Source organism: Mya arenaria, chromosome 5, assembly GCF_026914265.1.
Source record: "Mya arenaria isolate MELC-2E11 chromosome 5, ASM2691426v1".
NCBI lineage: Eukaryota > Metazoa > Mollusca > Bivalvia > Myida > Myidae > Mya > Mya arenaria.
Window position 1 is genome coordinate 3,033,496 of NC_069126.1, and position 23,149 is coordinate 3,056,644.

A 23,149-nucleotide genomic window follows, 5' to 3' on the forward strand; every position below is an offset into this window, starting at 1 on the left:
AGGGGTATAACAACTCATCTTAAAAGGGTATACCATGCCATATACAAGGGGTATACAATCTTATCTACAAGGGGTATAAAATCTTATCTACAATGGGTATACAATCTCATCAACAAGGGGTATACATTCTCATCTACAGGGGGTATACAATCTCATCTACAATGGGTATACAATCTCATCAACAAGGGGTATAAAATCTTATCTACAATGGGTATACAAACTCATCTACAAGGTGTATACAGTCTCATCTACAGGGGGTATACAGTCTCATCTACAGGGGGTATACAGTCTCATCTACAGGGGGTATACAGTCTCATCTACAGGGGGTATACAATCTCATCTACAGGGGGTATACAGTCTCATCTACAGGGGGTATACAATCTCATCTACAAGGGATATACAATCTCATCTACAAGGGGTATACAGTCTCATCTACAAGGGGTATACAATCTCATCTACAGGGGGTATACAGTCTCATCTACATGGGGTATACAATCTCATCTACAAGGGGTATACAATCTCATCAACAAGGGGTATACAATCTCTTCACAATGGGTATACAAACTCATCAACAAGGGGTATACAGTCTCATCTACAGGGGGTATACAATCTCATCTACAAGGGATACACAATCTCATCTACAAGCGATATACAAGCTCAATATCTACAAGGGATATACACGCTCATCTACAAGGGGTATTCAAACTCCTCTAAAAGGGGTATACAGTCTCATCAACAAGGGGTACACAGTCTCATCTACAAGGGGTATACAGTCTCATCAACAAGGGGTACACAGTCTCATCTACAAGGGGTATACAGTCTCATCTACAAGGGGTTTGCAATCTCATCAACAAGGTGTATACAATCTCATCAACAAGGGGTATACAGTCTCATCCACAAGGGGTATACAATCTCATCTACAAGGTGTATACAGTCTCATCAACAAGGGGTATACACTCTCATCTACAAGGGGTATACAGTCTCATCAACAAGGGGTATACACTCTCATCTACAAGGGGTATACAGTCTCATCTACAGGGGGGTATACAGTCTCATCTACAAGGGATACACAATCTCATCTACAAGGGGTATACAAGCTCATCTTCAAGTGGTTACAACGGGTAAACAAACATGTCTCCAGCGGGATTTGAACTTGTCTGCATGGGTTCTACAAAGTCATCTACAAGGAATATATGACCAAATATGCAGGGGGGTTACAAACCCGTCTGTATGGTGAATACAAGGTTATCTGCAAGGGATAAATGGACTTAACTGCAATGGGTATTCAAAACCAACTGATGCATACACCCACCCTCTGCATCAAATGCAGACAACACCTAAATTAAGTCAACAACCTGAAGGAATTTAGAAATTAACAGTTGACTTCCTAACCATCTTCTACCACTTTACTTGGTCCATAAAATCAAGGCTTCCTGGCATCCTGCAATATGAAGCAGCCAAATTGTTCATGGAACCCAATCAAGTAGGTTTATGCCATTCTCCAGGACTTTGAAGATAGTTTATCAGGAAAATATCAAACTAAGCTTGGTAATAGCTTTGATGTTAGGACCCCAGTATATAATATGAACATATTTTTAAATCATTTGCTGATATGAATGTTTAGATAGGTGCAGATAAAATCCTTTATATAATGGAATGTTTGGGTTCAAATGTATTCAGTAAGAGAATTAGATACAAGCCCTTTGCATCTTTGTCAAATTCATACCTTTGTCAAATTCATCTTTTATGTAATATGAATTATTATATGATACATCTTGTGTGCCTGTGGTCTTGTAAAGGAAACCCAGTAAAAACACATGTACCGTTATTATTCTATTAATCGCCCGGGCGTTTATTAGAATCGTACCAGAGTTCAAAGTAGGGGATGGGCGTTAAAGAGAGACAATTGCTTTTAACTCAGATGAAAATTGGTCATCATTATAATAATTGGATGTGAAGACAAAAAAAGTGAACTTAAGATTGTATTTAAAGCAGGAAATTAAGAAAGTCGTTGTTTGAAAGGAAATGTTTTTGTTTTTTTAAAAATGGGGGATGGGCATTTGAAGGAGGCAAAGTTGGTTGTTTTCAGGCCGAAAATTGGGGTGAGCGATTATTAGAGGATGGGCCTTAAATAAATTAATTACGGTATTAAAGCCTGGCTTGGTGACCACCACATTCTTGCTAAGGTTACCTCTGGAATTGGTCCCGGCTAGGCACTTGGTGGTAACCAGTACCAGTGTGATATTACCACTGCACTAATGGTATTTTATAATTATGGAACTACATTACCACAATTGTTTGTAAAAACCAAAAAACAACAAATATCAGGCTGTCCCTAGATCGAGGGCACCTGTAATTAGTCAATCAGTTTTCTGTCTGGATATTATTCCAGACAAGACAGAGATTCTAGGACTTTGTTGGTATATTGATTTCACATAAACGTGACATTTTTATTACATAGATGCTAGATATAAGTGAGAATCTTGACAGACTTCTATCTCTCTATGATCCAAGTTGATTGCAGAATTGCTTTAAATATCCTACTGGTACAATTTAATTTCTTAGGGCTGTTTCAATATGTAGGGTCAATAACCTTAAATGTGTATAAATGTCACCCATGGCGACACTTTGATTTTTTTTTAATTTCCTCAATGTTGTGCTTATTTTTTATATAAGCTAAAGAAAAGTCACTAGCAAAATAACGAAAATATAACCCTAACGAAAATATAACCCTAAAATAATTTGATTTGCGACTAAAATTTACTTAGATATTCATTGAATCGGCCCCCTGGTACTTATAGAAAAAAATGTAGAAGATTCTGACTTTTTAAAAAACAGCTTCACTGTATTTGAACATTCTGTGGGTGATTGGAAGACATCAAAAAGGGAGTTCACTGTATATGCCTTGTTTGACTGTCCATTTAGTTTGAAGGAGTTTTGTCCCTTGTAACACTAAGTCCTGGTATGCCGGAAATTAAACTAAGTTTGCAAAGGTTTATTGAAGGCTTATGATATACAGAAAGCTTACTGAAGTATGTAAGAAGCACTTAATGTACATGACTGTAGACATTTGTAACAGATACTTCTTTTGTAAACATGTGATTTTATTTTGAGATCAGAGCAAACTCTTGGAGGATTTTTCTTTGTTCTTGGTATGTTACATGTTTTCATGTTGAAAAAATGTTTTTCCTGTGATGTTGTTTTTTTGCTGATCTTGGTAAAATTGGATCAAAATGTTTTAATTGTTTAAATAGCTGTTAGGTTTCTTTTGGTGGCCAGATGTGGACCGAAGGGTCGCTTACAGCAAAATATTTGGTTTGCATGATTTATCTTGACATAATTAAGAAGTGTGCTGTGTACAACAATTATTCTTGTACATAATGATTGGGTAATGGTTTATCTTATTGCAACAAAAAGTTATTTTATGTGGAATGATGCATTTCATAAGAAACAAGTCGTGTTTCGTGAAAATAACTTCAACAATAAATACATTTTATATCAATAATGCTTTGAAATATGACAGAATTATCACTCAGACTCTAATGTTTATAGATTATTTTTTTTTAATAGTAATATATATTGTGGACATGTATTTACATTTAAAGTTTGGTTATGTAATAGTTAAACACTGGAATTGGCCTGGTTTTATCTCTCGAAGACCTGAATTCTAATCTTTTGTTCATATCAATAGTTTCCAACATTTGCTTGTCTGAACAAGAGATTTGGAAAATTTGCCAACTTTGGAAATCATTCATGATCAATCTTTAATTGGATGTGCAAGCATGCAGGCATTAACATTGAATACCAATTCTGGGTTAAACATTTCCTCACCCCTATGATTTGAGGCTTTTAATAGCATTGAAAGTTGCTGAGATTGAATCATGTGATGGAGAATTAGGCATGAATTTAAACTATAAAAATCTTTAAAGGTTTAAATATTCTGTTATTTGTTATTATTAGTTTTTGTTTGCTGTATCAGTAGATATTTGCTTAATTATATGGTAGACTTAGTCGTCATGTTCTGGACATAATGCTATTTATATTATAATGTAGAAGTTTATCATATCTGGGAGATATAATGGTATAATATCTGTTAGATCTCCGTTGTCTTGTCAGGGACATTATGATGTTTATTTCCGCAAAACACCTACGCTCGGGTCGGAATTAACCTATCTTACACTCTTGGCCATGGAAAATACTTATATTCATGCACTATGTGTATATATTAATTATAAAATAGTTAATTTTCACTGAAGATATATGAATATATTTTCTTGGTTTGAAAATATAATTTAGGTTCCTTCTTGCAGTGTAAAGATTAGGTTTAAGATTTTTGTGGGTTTTATCTCATAACATCTTTGTAAGGTGTGTCACCCAATAGAGCTGGATATATGTATATATATTTTATAGAAATTGCCCCATTTTAGGACTTAAAGAATTGCTGATAAGCCATGCGGCTTCATTTATAGTATGATATTATTTTGACTCTTGGTTTGGTGTGATAATGTTGGCAAATGTTATAACCCTGTTGACATTCAAGAACAAGAAAATATTTCTGTTTTCTTGGTTATTTAAAAAAAGTCAGTGAAGGGCAGTCACCTATGTCAAGGATATGTAAATATTATTAGAATGTAAATATTTAGTGTCCCATAAATGATTATATGAAGAGGTTGCAATGACGCTGATCATTTGATGGAATAACATTTGGTCATGTATTGAACAGCCATGACTAGTATGTTAAACCAGCTGCCTTCCTATATTAAGAGAAAAGTTGATCGATAACAGAGAGTATATATAACCGATGACTTGCATCTTAATGAATTATTTAACAATAAAGTAATTTGAGTGACATTGTTTCTATGTTGTTTGCAGGATTATTTGGACTGTGTAAAAGAATAAGTTGAATTTGAATATAAATATGGAATATTATATATTTTGTATACAGAACATTAAATAAATAAAAGGTCTGCATTGCTTTTTTAAAAGCGGTTTTGATGTTCACACCATATTTGATGTTTGATAAATAACAAAAGGGGCGTGTATTGTACAATAAACAATATTATCAGCTGTGTTGAATTGTCTTGGATTACCATATCTTATTCTGATTAGCTTACAATTACAGTCTAATTGTTCTAACAAAGGGCACTGACTCTGGCAATGAAACCCTTTAATTTAATATCCAAACATGTTCAGTCAAGACTTATTTCTAGTGGTTTAATTGAATTTTTTTATAAAAACCCTCTTTATGATGCAGTGTGGACATTGGTGAAGGAAGTGACAGGAGAGAAAAGTGAAATCTTGTAATAAGTGAAATCTGACATCAGTTTTAAAAGGATTTATAGCCATTTTCATACAAAACAGGACAATGCTGGTTTTGAATGGAACCCTCCCTTCCATTTATGAAGGTATATAGATTGTATTCTTACATTTATAATTGGCCTAAAAGGCTTTGATGACAATTCTTGTTTTATATTGAAAAATACCATCAAAGGTTAGGAATACTGATAATGTAAATATAAATGAAAGTACAGATTATTCACATGTTTTCACAGCATTAAATGTGAGTAATGTCTGCATATTGAATTCTGTGTAACAGATGTTTCAACCTCTCTCTCATTTCTAATGAGAAAATATTTTCTTACAAGTCTGTATTATTGTGCACACGCCAGCAAACATTAATGTAAAAATGAAATGAGTCATGTTAATGACTGTTCTACACACCCCTAGCAACATTTTTTGTGATCAAAAGTTTCTAGGATCCTCTGGAGAAGGCAGCTGGTATTACAATGACATTTTGACTGGGGTTAAAGCAGCAGTTTCTTACAATCTCCTTGTCCCTCTTGTACTGGATACTTGAATCATTACAGGACAAATACACATAGGCCGCCTTGTACTACAAGTCTGGAAATACTTGAATCATTACAGGACAAATACACATAGGCCGCCTTGTACTACAAGTCTGGAAATACTTGAATCATTTCAGGACAAATACACATAGGCCGCCTTGTACTACAAGTCTGGAAATACTTGAATCATTTCAGGACAAATACACATAGGCCGCCTTGTACTACAAGTCTGGAAATACTTGAATCATTACAGGACAAATACACATAGGCCGCCTTGTACTACAAGTCTGGAAATACTTGAATCATTACAGGACAAATACACATAGGCCGCCTTGTACTACAAGTCTGGAAATACTTGAATCATTACATGACAAGTACACATAGGCCGCCTTGTACTACAAGTCTGGAAATACTTGAATCATTACAGGACAAGTACACATAGGCCGCTAACCACAAGCCATATTAAGTCATTTCCTTACTTAAGGCATTTTTTTCTTATTTGAGTATCTCACTCGTCATTTGGTATGATTTCAAGCACAGCTGCTCGTCACATTTCCTACTATATACAGTAATATATTTTTTTTATAATTTTTTATTTTTAATAAAAAAAAATATTTATTTTTTAGTCAAGTTAGTGAATATTAATAATATCTGTCATGTGTTCCCGTTCCAGATAGAAAAATCCGACCCGAGGGCACCTGCATTGCCTGGTAACGAGGCTTGCCGAGTTACCGGCTACGCAGCGTGCCCGAGGGTCGGATTTTCTATCCGGAACGAATACACATGATATTTTTTCTAGCATACCTTAATTATTTTTTTTGTGAAGAAACTGCATAAAAAAGCTCATTTTTGAATATTTCACCAAAAAGCGTGTGCGATAATGATTACTGACGTCATGACGCGCAGTAATTTTTATTCACTGTCAACGTCAATAAGTTCCTTCGATATCAAGTCTTTGAAGGGTTATTTCGTTTTGTTGTGAAGATATATTTGATATATTTTTGCAAAGTTAATGTTTATGAAACTCATCTATTGAAATATCATAATTATGGTTACTTAAAGTATATGATAAAAGAAATAAAAAGTATTATGTCACAGCGCGTGACTCGTGCTAGAAATGTCATTTAAAAAATATACTAAACATTTTTTTATGAAAAATTATGGAATATTTTTTAAAATGACATATATTTAAAAAAAAAGTATATATATATATATATATATATTCAAAATTAAAAAAAATAAAAAAAATATGTTACTGTATCCAGGCAATGTGACGAGCACCTGTGATTTTAAGATTATGACAAAAAATAATTTTCCACAATTTTAATAAAATATTGTGTGTGGTTTTTTTTTTTGGGGGGGGGGGGGGGGTAAAAACAATTTATATTTGTCTACAATCTGTTTTAGGAAATCAACCTAAATCAGGAAATACTTGAGATGTGATATGATTTGTGCCCTGAACTGGACATGTTTTGGTGATAGTGTATCTCTTGACCTCTGGGCAGGCCTCAAGCAATTACTGGTGGATAATTACAGGATCATGTTCCTGTCGGACCTTTCACACTTGATTATAAATATTGACTTTACAGCAGGGTGTTAATAAGTGCAATATGTACAAGTCCATCATTACTTAATTATCTCATAAGTGGACTGGTCAAAACTGTCAAAAATCCCCTACAGATTGTGATGATAATCAAAGTTGATGACCATAATCAGTATACTATTTCCATAAATATTAATACTGGAGTATATTTCCCCATTTCAGTTTTAATCTTGTTACTGTAAACATGCCTTGTGAATTTCTAGAGATTTCAAAGAGTTTACTCAGTGGATTTTCAAGGAAAGACAGTAAGTTATGGGAACACATTTAATGGCTGAGTTATTCTCCTTTTGACTTGCAATAACTTTGCATTAATAGAAAATGTCAACATACAACCTTGGATCTTTTAATTCCTGAAATTGGATTCTCTGTAAATTTTACCCTCTCTTCAGCTGGACTGTTTTTACTCCATACATTTTACACTAGATTTGGGGTATACGTATTACTAGTATACACTTAAAGACATACAAAGGGGTGGTCTGACATACCAAACACCACAAGACAGGGTTGCAGCAAAGTTATGGGGAAAATGAAGTCTCTGGGTTATAGGTTTTGGCATATTAAATACTGAGCTGATTCCTGTGTATGTGAACATACAACTAGGTTGTACATCTGCGCCAATTAAATCTGTCAGCTCCTACTTTAGGTCACAGGGTATTGCAAGAAACATCTGTCTGTAGAAGTTTTGGTGGAAAATAATTACCTGATATCAGCTGCAATGTGTATTGAATCTCTGAAGAAGAGAGAAATGTTGTTTCAGATTCTGAGGAAGGTTTGAGGATAATTATAATATAAAGTAGAAAAAAACCTTTTCTCATTACTCATCAAACAAAGGAATTCACTTACTGTGCAGGGGCAGGGAACATAACTCACCGTGTATAGGCAGGGAACATAACTCACCGTGCATATGGCAGGGGACATAATTCACTGTGCAGGGGAGATAACTCACTGTGGAGAGGCAGGGGACATAACTCAATGTGCATAGGGCAGGGGTTATAACTCACCATGCATAGGGCAGGTGACATAACTCACTGTGCATAGGGCATGAGACATCATTTACTGTGCAGGGGACATAATTACTGTGGAAGGGCAGGGGACATAATTCACTTTGCAGGGGCAGGGGACATAACTCACCGTGCAGGGGCAGGGGGCATAACTCACTGGAGGGGCAGGGGACATAACTCAATGTGCAGGGCAAAACCATTTGTGTTCCGAGGCAGGGTCATAACCATGCAGAGAATGGGGACATACCATTCAAGTCCAGGGCAGGGGACATAAATTCCCATGCAGGGGACATAACTTATTGTGCAGGAAGGAGGACATAACTCACTGTGCAGGGGACACAATTCAGTGTGCAGGGGCAGGGGACATCAATCAACATGCAGGAGACATAACACTGTGAAGTGGTAGGGGACATAACTCACTGTTTAGGAGTGGGGGAATTAACTCTTTTCATACTTGGTTATTAAGTAAAGTAAAACTTATCATCAGCATTGTCTGCATGGTGCATAAGCGAGGTTGTCCACCAAGAGCTCTTTGGTTCACAAAAACAAAATCTAATTAGTTATACGACCCATGGTCAACAACTATTGATACAAAGGTAGTAAATCTCCAAAAACATGCTCAATTTAATATTTAGAGTCTTGCCAAGCAGATTTGTATTTAACTATTACAGCTGGATACAGTGTCATAGTTCTGAAACAAAGTTCAGATCTGTTTTGTTGTCTTCATGAATAATATCGGTGTCTGTTAGTGTTAATAAGATACAGCTATCATGATAATGTTTCCTTGTTTTGCCGATAATGCCGAATGTTTTGTCTGCATAATGCGATTATTTGGGTTGAGTTTTTTTCTTGAAAACATGCATATATACACTTCAATGGTTCAGTTCATGGGCGTTGAAACACATGTATACCAAGATAGCTTTACTGAATGAAGCTGTCATTTTTGACATTTTAGAACATTTACAAACTTGCTGTATGATGTACAGAAGTGGGTCAGATCTGTCATAAAATATAGGTATTTTGTGTACTCAAATTGTGGAATAAATACATTGAGTACTGCAATAAAATAGTAAGTACATTTTTTTTTTCTTTTTTGAGTAATTTTCTACTTCAATGTTATTTGTGTTATTTACTAAGATAGTCACATGAAAAAAAAAGAAAAAAAAGATTGTCACATGTTGCTGGTAGTATGTGAACTTTTGTTCAACATGTTAAGGAAATACTAGAAATAAAAATTAGACTTCTGAGTACTAGTCAAGACATCCTGTTTGTCAATTACTCTGTTTCATAATGAGTTTAAAAGCTTGTCATAATTACTAGGAGTGGATGTGTTAAGTAAATCATTAAATGCATATTGTCGTTACTTGCGTATGTATACAATTTTTTGTATCATCATAAAACGTCACTTCTTACTTCTTAACCTAGCCAAGATTGAAAGTAAACACCAGTTGTATAGTAGTAAACCATCCTTAAATGGGCTTCGTGGTAAGTGAGTAGTGGATTATTAATAATGAAACGTGGGCATACATGCATGTCATACTGTAGGATGCTATTGTAACGATTTTGACAGTGTTTTGATTAGTAGCAAGGTAACTTTAAAACATATTGATTCTCGGAGCATTACCACCAGATGTTTTATTTTGTTTATTATAAGATTTAATTTTGTGTTTTGTAACATCTTGCGTTTTAAAGTAAAAATGGGATGTACAGTTGCTGTCCGTAAGTTTCAAGCTATTTCCTTGTTCAAACTGTAAATTCAGCATTTTAATTAAGAGTACAACTGGGCTTGTACCCTCTGTTATTTATGTTTGTGATTTTGTTTGGTCTTCTGAACAATGAAGTATGCAGGCTGGGCGCAGTTGGGCGAAGCTGGGCGCAGCTGGGTACTTCATTGTTTAGAAGACCAAAAATAAATGTTACCTTCTTGAGTATTAAGCGTGAAATGCCTCTATATTAGTCAGCGTGCATGCGTCAGCTTCTAAAAACCCTCTTGTAAATAGAAATTCGGGGGTTGTTTTTATCAGAGGCTTTCTAGCTGATTAAATGTGAATCCTGCTGGTAATCTCATTGGCATTTGTCAGAGGTTAACTTGTTTGTCTATATATATAGCTTTTATGTTGAATTTATTTGATTTTCTGAACTACTGGTTTTTAAGATTTTAACTTGTCAAATTTGGTTAGAATAATCGTCATTTATGGCGGGAAAACTCCAACCTTAAACATATAGACTTAAAAAAAGAAACTTATTACACACTGTTGTTTCCATACACATTAAAGGCACATATGTATAATAAGGCCCGTAAATCAAGTTTAAGCAATAATCATGTTACGCTCTTTTTTTTGACTGGGAGAGAAATCAGATGAGTGCTTTTGGCTGCTCCACAGCACTCTTGTTTATATTACAAATCTTGTACTGGTGAATGCCCCTGTAGGTTATATCTGAGCGTTTTTATGTCAGTTTATATAGCATGCTTCGACAGTTCCAAGACTCCTAAATTCAGGCCTGGACTCACCAGCAGACCCCTGTTTCATGCCAAGGAAGGTTGTAAAATAAATGCTATTCTGGATATTGAAGTTTTCTTTCTGGTTGCTGTAATTTTCATTCAATGTTACAACATAAAAAAATAGACATGATTTGAAATGAGACAGCTTTGAAAAGTAATTATTCTGAATTCTATGCTACATTTTCTGTCTGAAAACACTGGACTCGTTGAATTCGATGTCGTACTCCAAACATTCATTAGTAGGTAGTCTGATGGACTTCTATGTAAAATCAGTTAGTGTCTTAACACTGTCAAGTGTTCTTGAGAAACTTTTGTTATGTTCAGTTATTTACTCATCTTCGTTAATTTTAATGAGTTTTCTTTCCATTAAAACTGAACATTTCACCATACATGTTGAATTGATCGCAACCAACTTTATATTATCTAAGTTGCTTCAGGCATTCAAAAGACATTTCAAATGTAAACATTGATAGATGTGAAATGTAAGGTTTCGCTCAGATTTGACAGGCCAGCAAAGTTGAATTGTTGTGATCTTTCACTGATTATAAAGAATAGTCCAAGTATTGATCTAGTCTGATCTGGCTTCCAATAGGTGCTATATGATAGAAATATTTTTTCACCTATATTTGTTATATTGTGTTATAATTCAATGAATTATTTGCAAACAGATATCGCCAAACATGGACATTTACTTATTCATGTATAGGTATTCATTTCCATGTTGTCTTTAATTAGGTTAATAAGCTACAAGTCTCTTGTGTATAGCATTAATGAAGGGAGAGCAACATGTTCTAACCTTACATGCAAACAATAGGGTATTGTGTTTTAATATTTAACTACATTCCTCTATTTGATCTGTGATATCACAGTGGATAAGCAATATTGATATACACCTCTGTTATGTATGTTCTAAGCTGAAAGTTAGGTGAAAGTATTTAATAACCTTCAATTATCAGTGGATTTGAACCATTTACCTTACAGGTTTGGAATACCTTTATATAGACCAGGTAAAATACAATATTATTGCATATTGCGAGTATATTTGTTCTTGTCTTATGTACTTTAAACAGGTCTAAATTCTTGTGCAAGCTTCTGTTTATATGAATGAAGATGATTCTAATATTTTTTTATTTCAATTCTGTCAAAGGTATGCCAGTAATTTTGTAATAGTATGTTATCAATGCATGAATATAGAGAAGTCTGAGCAATGCTGCAAGTTTCTATACAGGTTGAACTCATTAATACCAAGTATATAATATCTTCTGGAATGCTTTTCTTTAAAGATGCAATCTTACTCCCAAATAAGATGCACCAAAAACAATACAATTGTTTTATTTTACCAAAAAGGAAAGATACGGTGTTTACTTTTGAAAGAAATGTTCAGAAAACATGATATTTCTACCTTATGAGACGATAGTTAATCACTGTAAATATTTTAGTACCCAGCAGTCATTTAATACTTGCACATTTTCAGCTATTTAATACTCGGTTACAATCTTGTTATCAGTAATTTTTAATACTTTTTTCCATAAATGTATTATTTAGTAAGTAGTTAAAGGTTTATGTTTGTTATACACGTTAATGTATTGATTTTAAATAAGAGTGTCACTTCAATGAAAACTTTCCTGTTCCTTCAAACTCTGTCTTCTTTGTTATGTTTTGTTTTGACAAATACTGGTACCTATATGGAATCTCTCGTGCTAAACTTGGCAATGTAACTTTCTGTAAGGGTTATGAAGAAACACACAAGTAAAGCCCTTTGTGCTCAGATTAGGGTCTCATATCTTTCTTTATATTTAATTAAATATCTTTAATTTCAATCAAGCAGGTGCAGCACATCAATATCAATGGATGAAATTAGCACATTTAGCCGGCAAGCCGTGCACTGGTACATGGTTTCTGGGCTTGTTTTTATCTAGCTGGGCTAGTTTGTCTAAAAGTCTAATTTCAGTGGATGAAATATGTAAGTTTCGGGATTTAAATGCCAACCTTTTAACAATTTTAAAGATTTATGACATTTTGCAGAAATCGATATCGTCTAGCGATTTCATGGCTGTTTTCTGTATCAGATATTATAATGGCTGTTTTCTGTGACATCGCTGGCCATTGATTTACTCCCAGACATTCCAATCTGACTCATTCTTATCAAGTGTTTAGATGTTATGCCAGGTGAAATGTGCTGAATTGTACCATACTGACCTCAAACCTATCAGGATATAGTAATATTGTCAATATTTGTCCTTATGTGAAGGGACCTACTGTAGATTGTGTGATTAATGTAAGGTATGTGATATAAGTAGTTGTTTTCAGATCCACGTTAGATGGTTCAAGTAATGAGAATATCAACTACCCCTAGCTTGCAATATATATTTAGAATTTTCTACTTACAGGGAGTGAGCCATCGTTACAGAGTCAGACATCAGTATCAAAGCATGTGGCTGTCAGTTACGAGTCACATGACCGTATAAGCCCCGCCCAGTCCCCAGTTCTGGCAAGCCAACAGTCAATCACAGCGGAGAACAGAACACCCGTACACAGTCAGCAGAGATCTGATAATCGAAGACAACGGGAACTCAAGCTTGGCTCTCCACAAATGCCGATAATTGCTGATACAGCAGAATTTTTCCCGACTGACACGACCCCGCGCACTCCTTCCTACCTTCGTCTGAGCAGTGCGGTCAGTGGCTATGGTCACTACAGTAAATACAGTTCTTACCGTGGAATAGAGAAGCGGTCCCCATATTCAAGCACCCTCTCTCTCAGATCAAGTCGCTCCGACTTGGCCACCCCAGTCTCGCCTCTCGAAATGCCGATAGGAAAATTACCAAACATTCAAGCCCCGACAAATTACCCCCCCTTAAGGAATGAAATTATGTCCCCAACTGCCAAGGGGAAGTTTGAGGGGAAGTTTGATGATGTTGACTCTAGCCCTGCAGTGGTGAATGGTGCTAAACATGTGGAACCAGTGACTGTAAACTCTGTGCAGGTGTCAAATAATGATGTGTGTGTAAATGGGAACGGGTGTGATGATGTGAAAGTGAATGGACAGAACGGACATTTGGGCCTTATAGAAACATTCGAGGCTACTGGGGACCCGGAAAAGGTGGGTACTTATAACCTGATACATAAAGCAAATGCTCTTTGTTACTAATTTTCAGTAATTGTCTCAGTTCATGATCAGTATTATATAAACTTTATAAAATTAAGCTTCTATCTTCAGTACTGGTACATTGTTGACAGGTTTGAGAGATGTGAAAAAGCTTGTTTTCCCTCACTTGAAGCTGGTTCAAAGATGTCAAAGTTATTTTTGATAGCTGAATGAACAAAAACAGGATGGACAGCATCCTTTTAAGCTGGTTTAAATGTGTCAAAGTTATTTGGTAGCTGAATTAATAATAATATAGCCAAGATGATCAGCATATTGATTATCACCAAATATTTCAAATGCAAAAATAAAAGTAGCAACTATAACTGTGTTCATGCAGCTTATTATGGAGTAGCACCTGTATACTATCTGAGGTCCAAGTTAATGGCTACTTAAATTGAATTTCAAGTGGACACCCGTGCATCTATTGATATGGCAGGTATTTGTCCGGTTAACTTGTTTGTTTACATCCACATAGTTTGACATATCTTTGGGTGTATTGACACATTCACTGACAATTATCGCCCTCCCTTACCATTTAGATAGTGTAACAATTAACGATAGTCAACAAGTGTTCTAGTGAATGTTTGCTATATTTTGAACTTGATTACTTAGTTATAAGTTTATATACATTTTTAATTTGCATTTTTATGATTTTATGAACAATTTAAAACTGAATGATGGATGTAACCCTTATACGGTACATGGAAAGAAATAATTTAAGCATATAAAATTTAATTTCGAATTTTAAAACCACCTAAAACAGCATAAGGCAAATGTCGACTGTATTTGTGTATTATTTTGCTAAAAAAACATTATTGGTGCATTAGCGTAATATTTCTACTGTCTCGTTGTATAACATCAATATCTGATGTTGGGATAGAATCTTCATAGTTCCTGCAACAAGAAACAGGGATTGGTCACCATATCTAGTGTACAAAGGGATTAAAATAGCTCTACTAGACTGCATAGTCAATAGAATAATTAATTAACTAAACCAAGGCATGGATGTAAATGAAGAACATTGTGTTTCGAATGGAATTGGCACTGTTTGTCACGGAGCTTCAAAATCGCAGGTTTGGGATATTAAACTAATAATAAAATTGATACGAGTATTACAAATCAGTTCAAGAGAGAAATTTGTTTCGAACTCATCTTTCAATCAGATAAAAATGTGTGAGGTTATCTGTATATTCAACACACATTTTCACTCTGGAAATATTCAATGACAATGCAGTTTTAGGAGAATTTGTGTCGGTGGATTTCTCAATAAGGATATTCGCTGTATCAGCATAGAACATTGCTGTTGCTTTGTTCTTGAATGAATAATATCTGTTCAAATACTGATGTCCTATTTTCCTAACTCCAGGATGCGGACTACTTTCTGACAGTGTCCAGGCAGGAGGAAGACCGGTTGTTGGTCCTGTGTTCACAGTGTGAGAGAGAGCTGAGATCAGACTCCATCCCGGAAGAAGGTATATCAATTTCAAGAGTATATGAATCATAATGAAAATCACCCTGCCAGAATCTTTTTTCCCTAATTAGATCATGAATGGATTCAATGTTAATGTCTGGTCTGTTTCCCTGCTGAGGTAATATAGTACATGCCATATTATCTGTTTGTGGCACCATGTTTTCTGACCCGCTGCATTTGATTCCATGTCAATGAAAACAGAACACAAATTAAGGCCACAAGAGCATGATTTTGATCATATCTGATATCAAAAAAAAGTCATGGCATTGTTGTTAAATTGGTGTAGTCATGCAACAACTTCAACCTTGGCCATGAATTATAATGTTCAACAGACGCCTATGAAATTAATGTAATTTTATGAGTTCGGGGGTACACAATCATGATAACAGTACCATATGTATAGCAAGGCCGAGAACTCCGGCTCTAGCTACTGTTGAATTATTCTCCTTGATCGACTGAGAATAAAAAAGACTAACATTGGCGTCCCCTCGTTAAAGTTGTTAAGTGTTCAAGTACAGAAATTACAAAGTGCAATATTTAGAATGGAGAATAACTTCCTGAAGTGTATGAAGTTTTAATACATGTACATTCAAGTTTTAAATTAGTCTTGTCAGTTATTTGCAAGTTGTAAATGTTTACCAGGTATTCATAATGTCATTATCATGCAATCACCAATAACAACAATAACAACAATATCCTCCCTTTCCTTGCAGGGAGTGGTAAGATCCGGTCAGCGGTGGGGAAAGCCAACCTGCTTACCACACAGAAGTTCAAACAGTTCCAGGAGCTCTGTAACCAACACAAGGTAACATTTACTTGCCATAAGGTATCATTGACTTGCCATAAGGAAACATTGACTTGCCACAAGGAAGCATTGACTTGCCACAAGGTAGCATTGACTTGCCATAAGGAAACATTGACTTGCCACAAGGAAGCATTGACTTGCCATAAGGTAGCATTGACTTGCCATAAGGAAACATTGACTTGCCACAAGGAAGCATTGACTTCCCTTGCCATAAGGAAACATTGACTTGCCACAAGGAAGCATTGACTTGCCACAATGTAGCATTGACTTGCCATAAGGTAGCATTGACTTGCCATAAGGAAACATTGACTTGCCACAAGGTAGCATTGACTTGCCATAAGGTAGCATTGACTTGCCACAAGGTAGCATTGACTACTTGCCATAAGGAAACATTGACCTGCACCAAGGAAGCATTGACTTGCCATAAGGTAGCATTGATTTGCCACACGGTAACATTGACTTACCATAAGGTAGCAGTGACTTGCCACGAGGTAACATTGACTTGCCATATGGTAGGATGTTGTTCTAGCCCAGAGCCAGAAACTGAAATTGTATAACCTTGCTATTTAGTCTGTCTATATGTTGTATCCTCCTTTAAAGAAGGTCAGAAAGGTGTTAAACAAAGGCGCTAATGGGTATCTTATAGGGGTACCTTTCTTTTGGCATGTCATAATATCTTGCCTTAAATAAGAAACCAATCCTCCCCTTTTCCATTACTGGAACTAAGTGATAAGCTGACAAAATGGAAGAACCTCTAGTCTAGTAGGTTTTGTTGTTTAGGTTGGTTGAACTGTGTTTACATAATAAATATTCTCCCTGTTTACAGTACCCAGACCCTAATGAGAAGCCTACCCTATGGGAGGACCTACAGGGTTTCTGGGATATGGTCAAGATGTCGATACACGATATTGATGAGATGTTCACAGAGATAGAACTCATGCGGCAAAACGGCTGGCAGGAAATAAAAATACCGGTAAGACGAGGCTCAAATTATTAGGAAAAAACTTGTTCCGCCATAGAAAAAGTACAAAAATCATCAGGACCAAGGTGCTGAAATAGGCAGAACGTATATACTTGAATGTGTAGAATGGTGCATTATGTTTTTATTTATAATTCTGATAGCCTAATCTATGATGTATTTTTTTAAAATATTTGGTAGAAAAATCTGACCTACCAACCCTCATGCAATAATAACAACTACATTTTTATAAGACCTAATGGTTATTTCTTCATAATAATTTATCTTGATTAGATATAAACAGGCTATTTTATGGATGTTTTTGTCCGTGTTTAAAAGGGAAGTACTTTAAAGTATGGAAAAAAATTGCCTGTGTCACTTTCTACACTCGTAAATATCTGGGCCAATCAATACATACATGTGAGGGTTATCAAGCAGGACTAGTCATACTTGCACTGTCAATTAATACTTCAAATTTCAACTTTGACAGCTCTGTGATTAAGAAAGCATGTAATCAATACATAAAAATAATTACATGGCAGTTTTGACAGTGTCAGGTTTCACTAATTCAAGATATGCATATATTATTGCACCTGTCTATTGATGGTTATTAAGTCTCCTCCTTATAAAGCCATAACATTCCATTCAATAACTAATGCAGGGCATTTAAATGCTTTGCAATGTATTAACAGATTAAAGTATTTACTCGATTATCCAATTCTGTTGCCAAATTATTTAATTGTGCTACTTGAAAACATATAACAATCCTTCATTGTAGATTAAGACGTATCAGTTTACTTGTACAGTCTTTGGTACATTTATAGCATAGCAATTTGTGTGGGTTTTATTTATGCTGCGTCAAGCAAAACAAAGCTTACTTGATAAATAATCAATTAACATCTGATACTACAATATCAGTTTATGTTCAATGTTGATTTATTTATTCAAACATACATGTATATTAGACTTGCAAGGCAATTATGCAATTGGTAATTTAATGAGGTGTCATATGATTGAAGATAAATAGTTATCTAATTGTACATTGTTCTTATGAACTCTCTATCAGTCGTTTCTACATTTAAAAAGCAAAATTGCAGTTTTGACAACCAACGTTTTTGAAGCCGACTACATGGTCCATTTGATTTATATTTTAGTCTCGTCGGAGTTCAGCGAGTTCACGGTCCAGTCCAAAGTCAGGAAGTATCAACGTGAGCAACGCCAGTACGCCTTCCCATACACCAGGTATGCATTTAAACAAGGGACACATTTTTGTATTTAGCTGAGTCACACTCTGTCTAATGATTAGTTATGTATGACTTACATGCCTAGTTTATAGTTTGTCATCCACAAACATCCTGAATCTAAATTTGCGACTTGCACTCTGAAATGCAAATATTTTATATTATTTAATAGTAAAACATCATGAATATTATTTAATAGTAAAACATCATCAATTACAATAAGATCAGAATGTGTGTCCCTGATCTAGGGGAGACAACACCACGGTAGTGATAAATCCCAACTATTTCTGATTAGGCACATACCTTTGGATGTCCAACATGTGTCTGGTGGTTATAAACATATTTGCATATCAACTCAATATTTCAAGTTGCTATGCAACAAGATTATTTGTATCCGGCTACAGATAGTGATATCCAGAATTAGCAATGGAATGATTATATTAAAGATATGTCATGTCTTTTTGAGATTATTTTCTATAAATAGCCTCTTTGATCTGTTTAGAAATAATGAAAATAGTATAGTGAAAATTAAGTTGTAGTATAAGTTTTAGTACCATGGGGAAAATGAAATTTAACTTAAATTTCTCCATTCTAGGGTCAAAGCGTCGAGCACGAGTGAGGGACACACCGGATTCATCGCCAGAGCGTTCACAGAAAGCCAAGATGGCCGCCAAAGTCCGAGATGATGCAAGGAAGAGAATGCTTGCAGAGAAACGCGCAGCCATGAAACAACAAAAACAACAACAAGAGGATAACGTCGAAATATATGTGCCAGATAAAGTTACAGACTCACTGGAGGGTTCACCGGAACCCACCCAACCAAAAACTGAAGTGATCGATTCGAATGTAACTGAAAATAATGTAGTGGAGGATAATGACCAACAGGACCTTGGGTCCGAGGTGTGACACATGGATTAGTTGTTAATGGAGTTTAATTGCATTTTATTTATTGTTTAGTTGTATCTTCTTCATGTTACTATAATAATGATACTTAGAGATTACGTAAAAAAAAAACATGTGATTTTATGAACAGTGGAATTGAAGTATGTGTTTCGACGAGCTGAATTGGTGCTGACTGATTAAGGATTATTTTCAATGTGTGTGCACCTTGGTAGGAAAGGAATGTTCTGCTTGATTTTTGATTATTTTTCGAATGGAGATTTATAAGCAGATATTTCTTTCAATTAATTATTTATCATCCAAGAGAGATAATCCAGACTTAAGTGCAATTCTTAAACTGATCAAAATAGTGTTTGTGAGCCAGTGTTTTGTGAAGCATCGTCATGTATTTCGGATATAGGATATTCACTTCATATTGCTAGGGCATTTTATGAAGGAACAGATATACATTCTCTTGGTTTTAAAAATCAATTCTCATGCAGCAAGCCTGTGGAGTCGGAATATTTAGTACTTGTGCGACCAATGTTCAAACCAAACCATTTTTTTTACAACAAATAATCCAAGATGGAAGGAATTATGCAGGGTATCATATTTGCATTTAATAATTCCAGAACTGTTTTCACATACACCGGGTTGTGATTACAAACCATTGCCTATATAATCATTGGTAGATGATCATTGCTCTGTCTTTCATGGTGGTTGTATTTATTTTCGTTTCGAATAATATCCATACATTTAGTAAGTAAGTAATGATAGTGACTGTGTTTCATTTTTTGAAAAAAAATATGATTAAAGAATATTCTCCTTTATTTCGATTCATTTTCATTTATATCAAGGAGTGTGAAAATATTTAAATTGTTGTGTTTGTCGGGAGTGCATTATGATATTCCGCCCCAATTTATCAGAACATCTTAAGTTTGACAGTATTAAGAAGTTGATTGCATTTTCCCATAAATATCATAATTGAAAAATGTTTACTGTGATTATCATAAAGACAATATCTATTTAAATTTGATAAACTTTTTAAGAAGTTAATATTTTTAAACAAATTGTAGAAAAAAACTAAAATTGTGAGTGTAACAGATGTACATGAGCACTCTTTTGCAGCTTAAGGTTTACAACTGACATATTTTATTGAAACAGGCCCCAGAACATCAAATCATAGAAGTGAGAAATAGGTTTAGTTAGATATTATATCAAGGCCTTCAGGTCAATACAGCAAGTCTTACAGAGAGAACATGAAACCATAGAACAATTCTTGACCCGTCCCTGATTACAGTGAAGGGAGAGCACTCTTATTGAAATGAGAAAAATACTAACAAGTCATAAATTAAGCATAAGTGTTTAGATAAAAAAAATATTGTTTGTTTTTAATTGCTTCTCAATCATTTTCTAAGCTATGAGCTACAGCTATGAGCTACAGAGTGTTCAAATGAACAAGCTATGGTCTGATTAACATGACGCGAATTGGAACTCACCTTTGCCAGATCACTTGTTTGGGGGTTGGTTGTCAGAGGTGGTCAAATTAATCCGATGGATTATGAAACCAATTTTAATTATTTATTGACATAATAATAAAAAACCCTTGATTGGTAAATTGAATGGTTAAATGACAACCTGTGTCATGTTAATTGGCTGTTGCTTGTAATGACTGCCTATAGTCTGTTTCCATATAACATCTCCCCTCCCCAACCGATCAGGTCACCTCAAGGATTACTCCATGTTTGCACAACCAGTCAATGGCAAGCTATATTCTTTGTTATCCACGGTGCCAAATTGTTCAGGACATTTCTGTAGGGTTCTGATGACATGTATACAGTTTTACTGATTAGACTATTTATATGGCACATTATTAGAAGAATACATGTTTGATACTTATAATTATATGTATTGTCTAAAAAGCTTGAAATGTGAAAGTATATGTGTTTCTAGATGAATAATTAAAATTAGTGTATACCAGGAATGATAAAGTTCAGGATCATTAAGCTTTTAACATAAGACTATTGTACAGCTTTAGGTTAGTCATTTTATGAACATTTGCATAACAAATCATAAAGAAGTACCTAAGTACCTTGAAATGAATGTAAATTGCTTTGGACGCTATCTAAACAGGGGTCTAAGCCCCTTAACCCGCCCTTGGGCCTGAATCCCTTAACTTGAGTCAAACTCAAACTTAAATTTTCAAGGTTGGTTTTTCGGTCTGTTGTACACAGACGTTCATGTATAGTGCTTGATGCAAGCAAAGTCCTTAACTGAGAAATGCAATTTGAAGGATTTACGTGTTCATTATAAATATGAAATGAAATATCATATTTATTAAATAACGAAAGATCATGTTCAGTTAACATTCTTTCATTTCCCTTGTAGTTTGTGCCTTGGACCGAAAACACAATCACAAATTGTGATAATAAATCTATTACATATGACCTATATTTATGGTATTTTGACTAGATACATTACCTGCAATATGCATGTTTTTGATAATTATCATTTAAATGTGCATGATACATAAATAGAGCTTTGCATCTTGTAAATATACTCACCTGTTTTAATTATTTTTTATCAGGCATATAAAAGATATTGGCTAACTAAGGGACCATGGGTCTTTCTTTTGTGAAATTGTGTTGGAATTAAAAATTGATGTCATAATTCTGTTGGGTTATATATGTAATAATGGTGTTATATGGATCTTTCTTTTTCAAGGAAGAGCTAAATGTTAAAATATAATACGATGTGGAATTAAAACATATACCAGCTGTAGTTCTGTTCAGTTCTGATTTGCAAAGTTAATGATGTGCTTTGTGCTATGGAAGTTGATTTAAAGTTATATTAATTACTAGTTTTGATGTGCATTTACACATTTGCCATTAGCAGTTTATGTTTAATGTTGTGTTGGATGTATTTTCTGTATTAAACAATTATTATCTAATGTCTGAAGTACTATTATATAAAGTTAAGCTGCATTAAATTGAAATACCCTCTACATCTGCCTTGTTGTTCTGCTTCCAAGTGATTGTGTTTTATTTTATACTAAAGGAGGAAAAGGTTTGGAAAAGATCTGACCTGAGGGCATATGCGGAAGAGTTTTTTTGTGCCGCCAGACTATTAAGTCATTTGTAAGGATAGAAGTGACGGCTATGGCGGCATCCTTTCGCCATTAATCAATCATTTACGATTGAGACGGTTGATTTGCCAGCAGAGATTGAGGCTGTATTTGCCAAGATTACACTCACCAAGTACCAGTCACTCGTTGTCTCCAGTCTCTACAATCCACCGGGTTGAACCCTTCAGTATTAGGTATTCTGTGTTTAACCATTAGAAATGCTTTAAAAGTTTAAAAAAGCAATGCTATGGTTAGGTGGTGATCTTAATCACGAATTACGGACACTACGGACCATGGACATTACGGACCAGACATTACGGACCAGATTTAGGGACACTACGGACCAGATTTAGGTACATTACGGACCAGATTTAGGGACATTACGGACCAGATTTAGGGACATTACGGACCAGATTTAGGGACATTACGGACCAGATTTAGGGACATTACGGACCATCTTCGGAATCTTACGGACCATGATTTAAACATATTATTCACTTTTTAGTTTTTAATTTGTTAATAAATACTTGAATATGAGTGCTCAGTATGACGTTATATCTTCCATAAAAC

General features: G+C 34.9%; 1 protein-coding gene across 5 annotated transcripts in view; it reads left to right on the plus strand.

The window, feature by feature from the left end:
- LOC128233989 (uncharacterized) overlaps positions 1 to 22,459 on the plus strand; it is a 61,902-nt gene extending 39,443 nt beyond the window's left edge. For all 5 annotated transcript variants that reach the window (XM_052947905.1, XM_052947902.1, XM_052947907.1 and 2 more), the window contains exons 3-8: positions 13,344 to 14,056; positions 15,468 to 15,573; positions 16,286 to 16,377; positions 17,204 to 17,350; positions 18,490 to 18,577; positions 19,172 to 22,459. In XM_052947905.1, the coding sequence (XP_052803865.1) occupies positions 13,344 to 14,056; positions 15,468 to 15,573; positions 16,286 to 16,377; positions 17,204 to 17,350; positions 18,490 to 18,577; positions 19,172 to 19,482 (1,457 nt within the window). In that variant the 3' untranslated portion in view covers positions 19,483 to 22,459. The remainder of the gene's footprint in view (positions 1 to 13,343; positions 14,057 to 15,467; positions 15,574 to 16,285; positions 16,378 to 17,203; positions 17,351 to 18,489; positions 18,578 to 19,171) is intronic.
- The last annotated feature ends 690 nt before the right edge of the window (positions 22,460 to 23,149 follow it).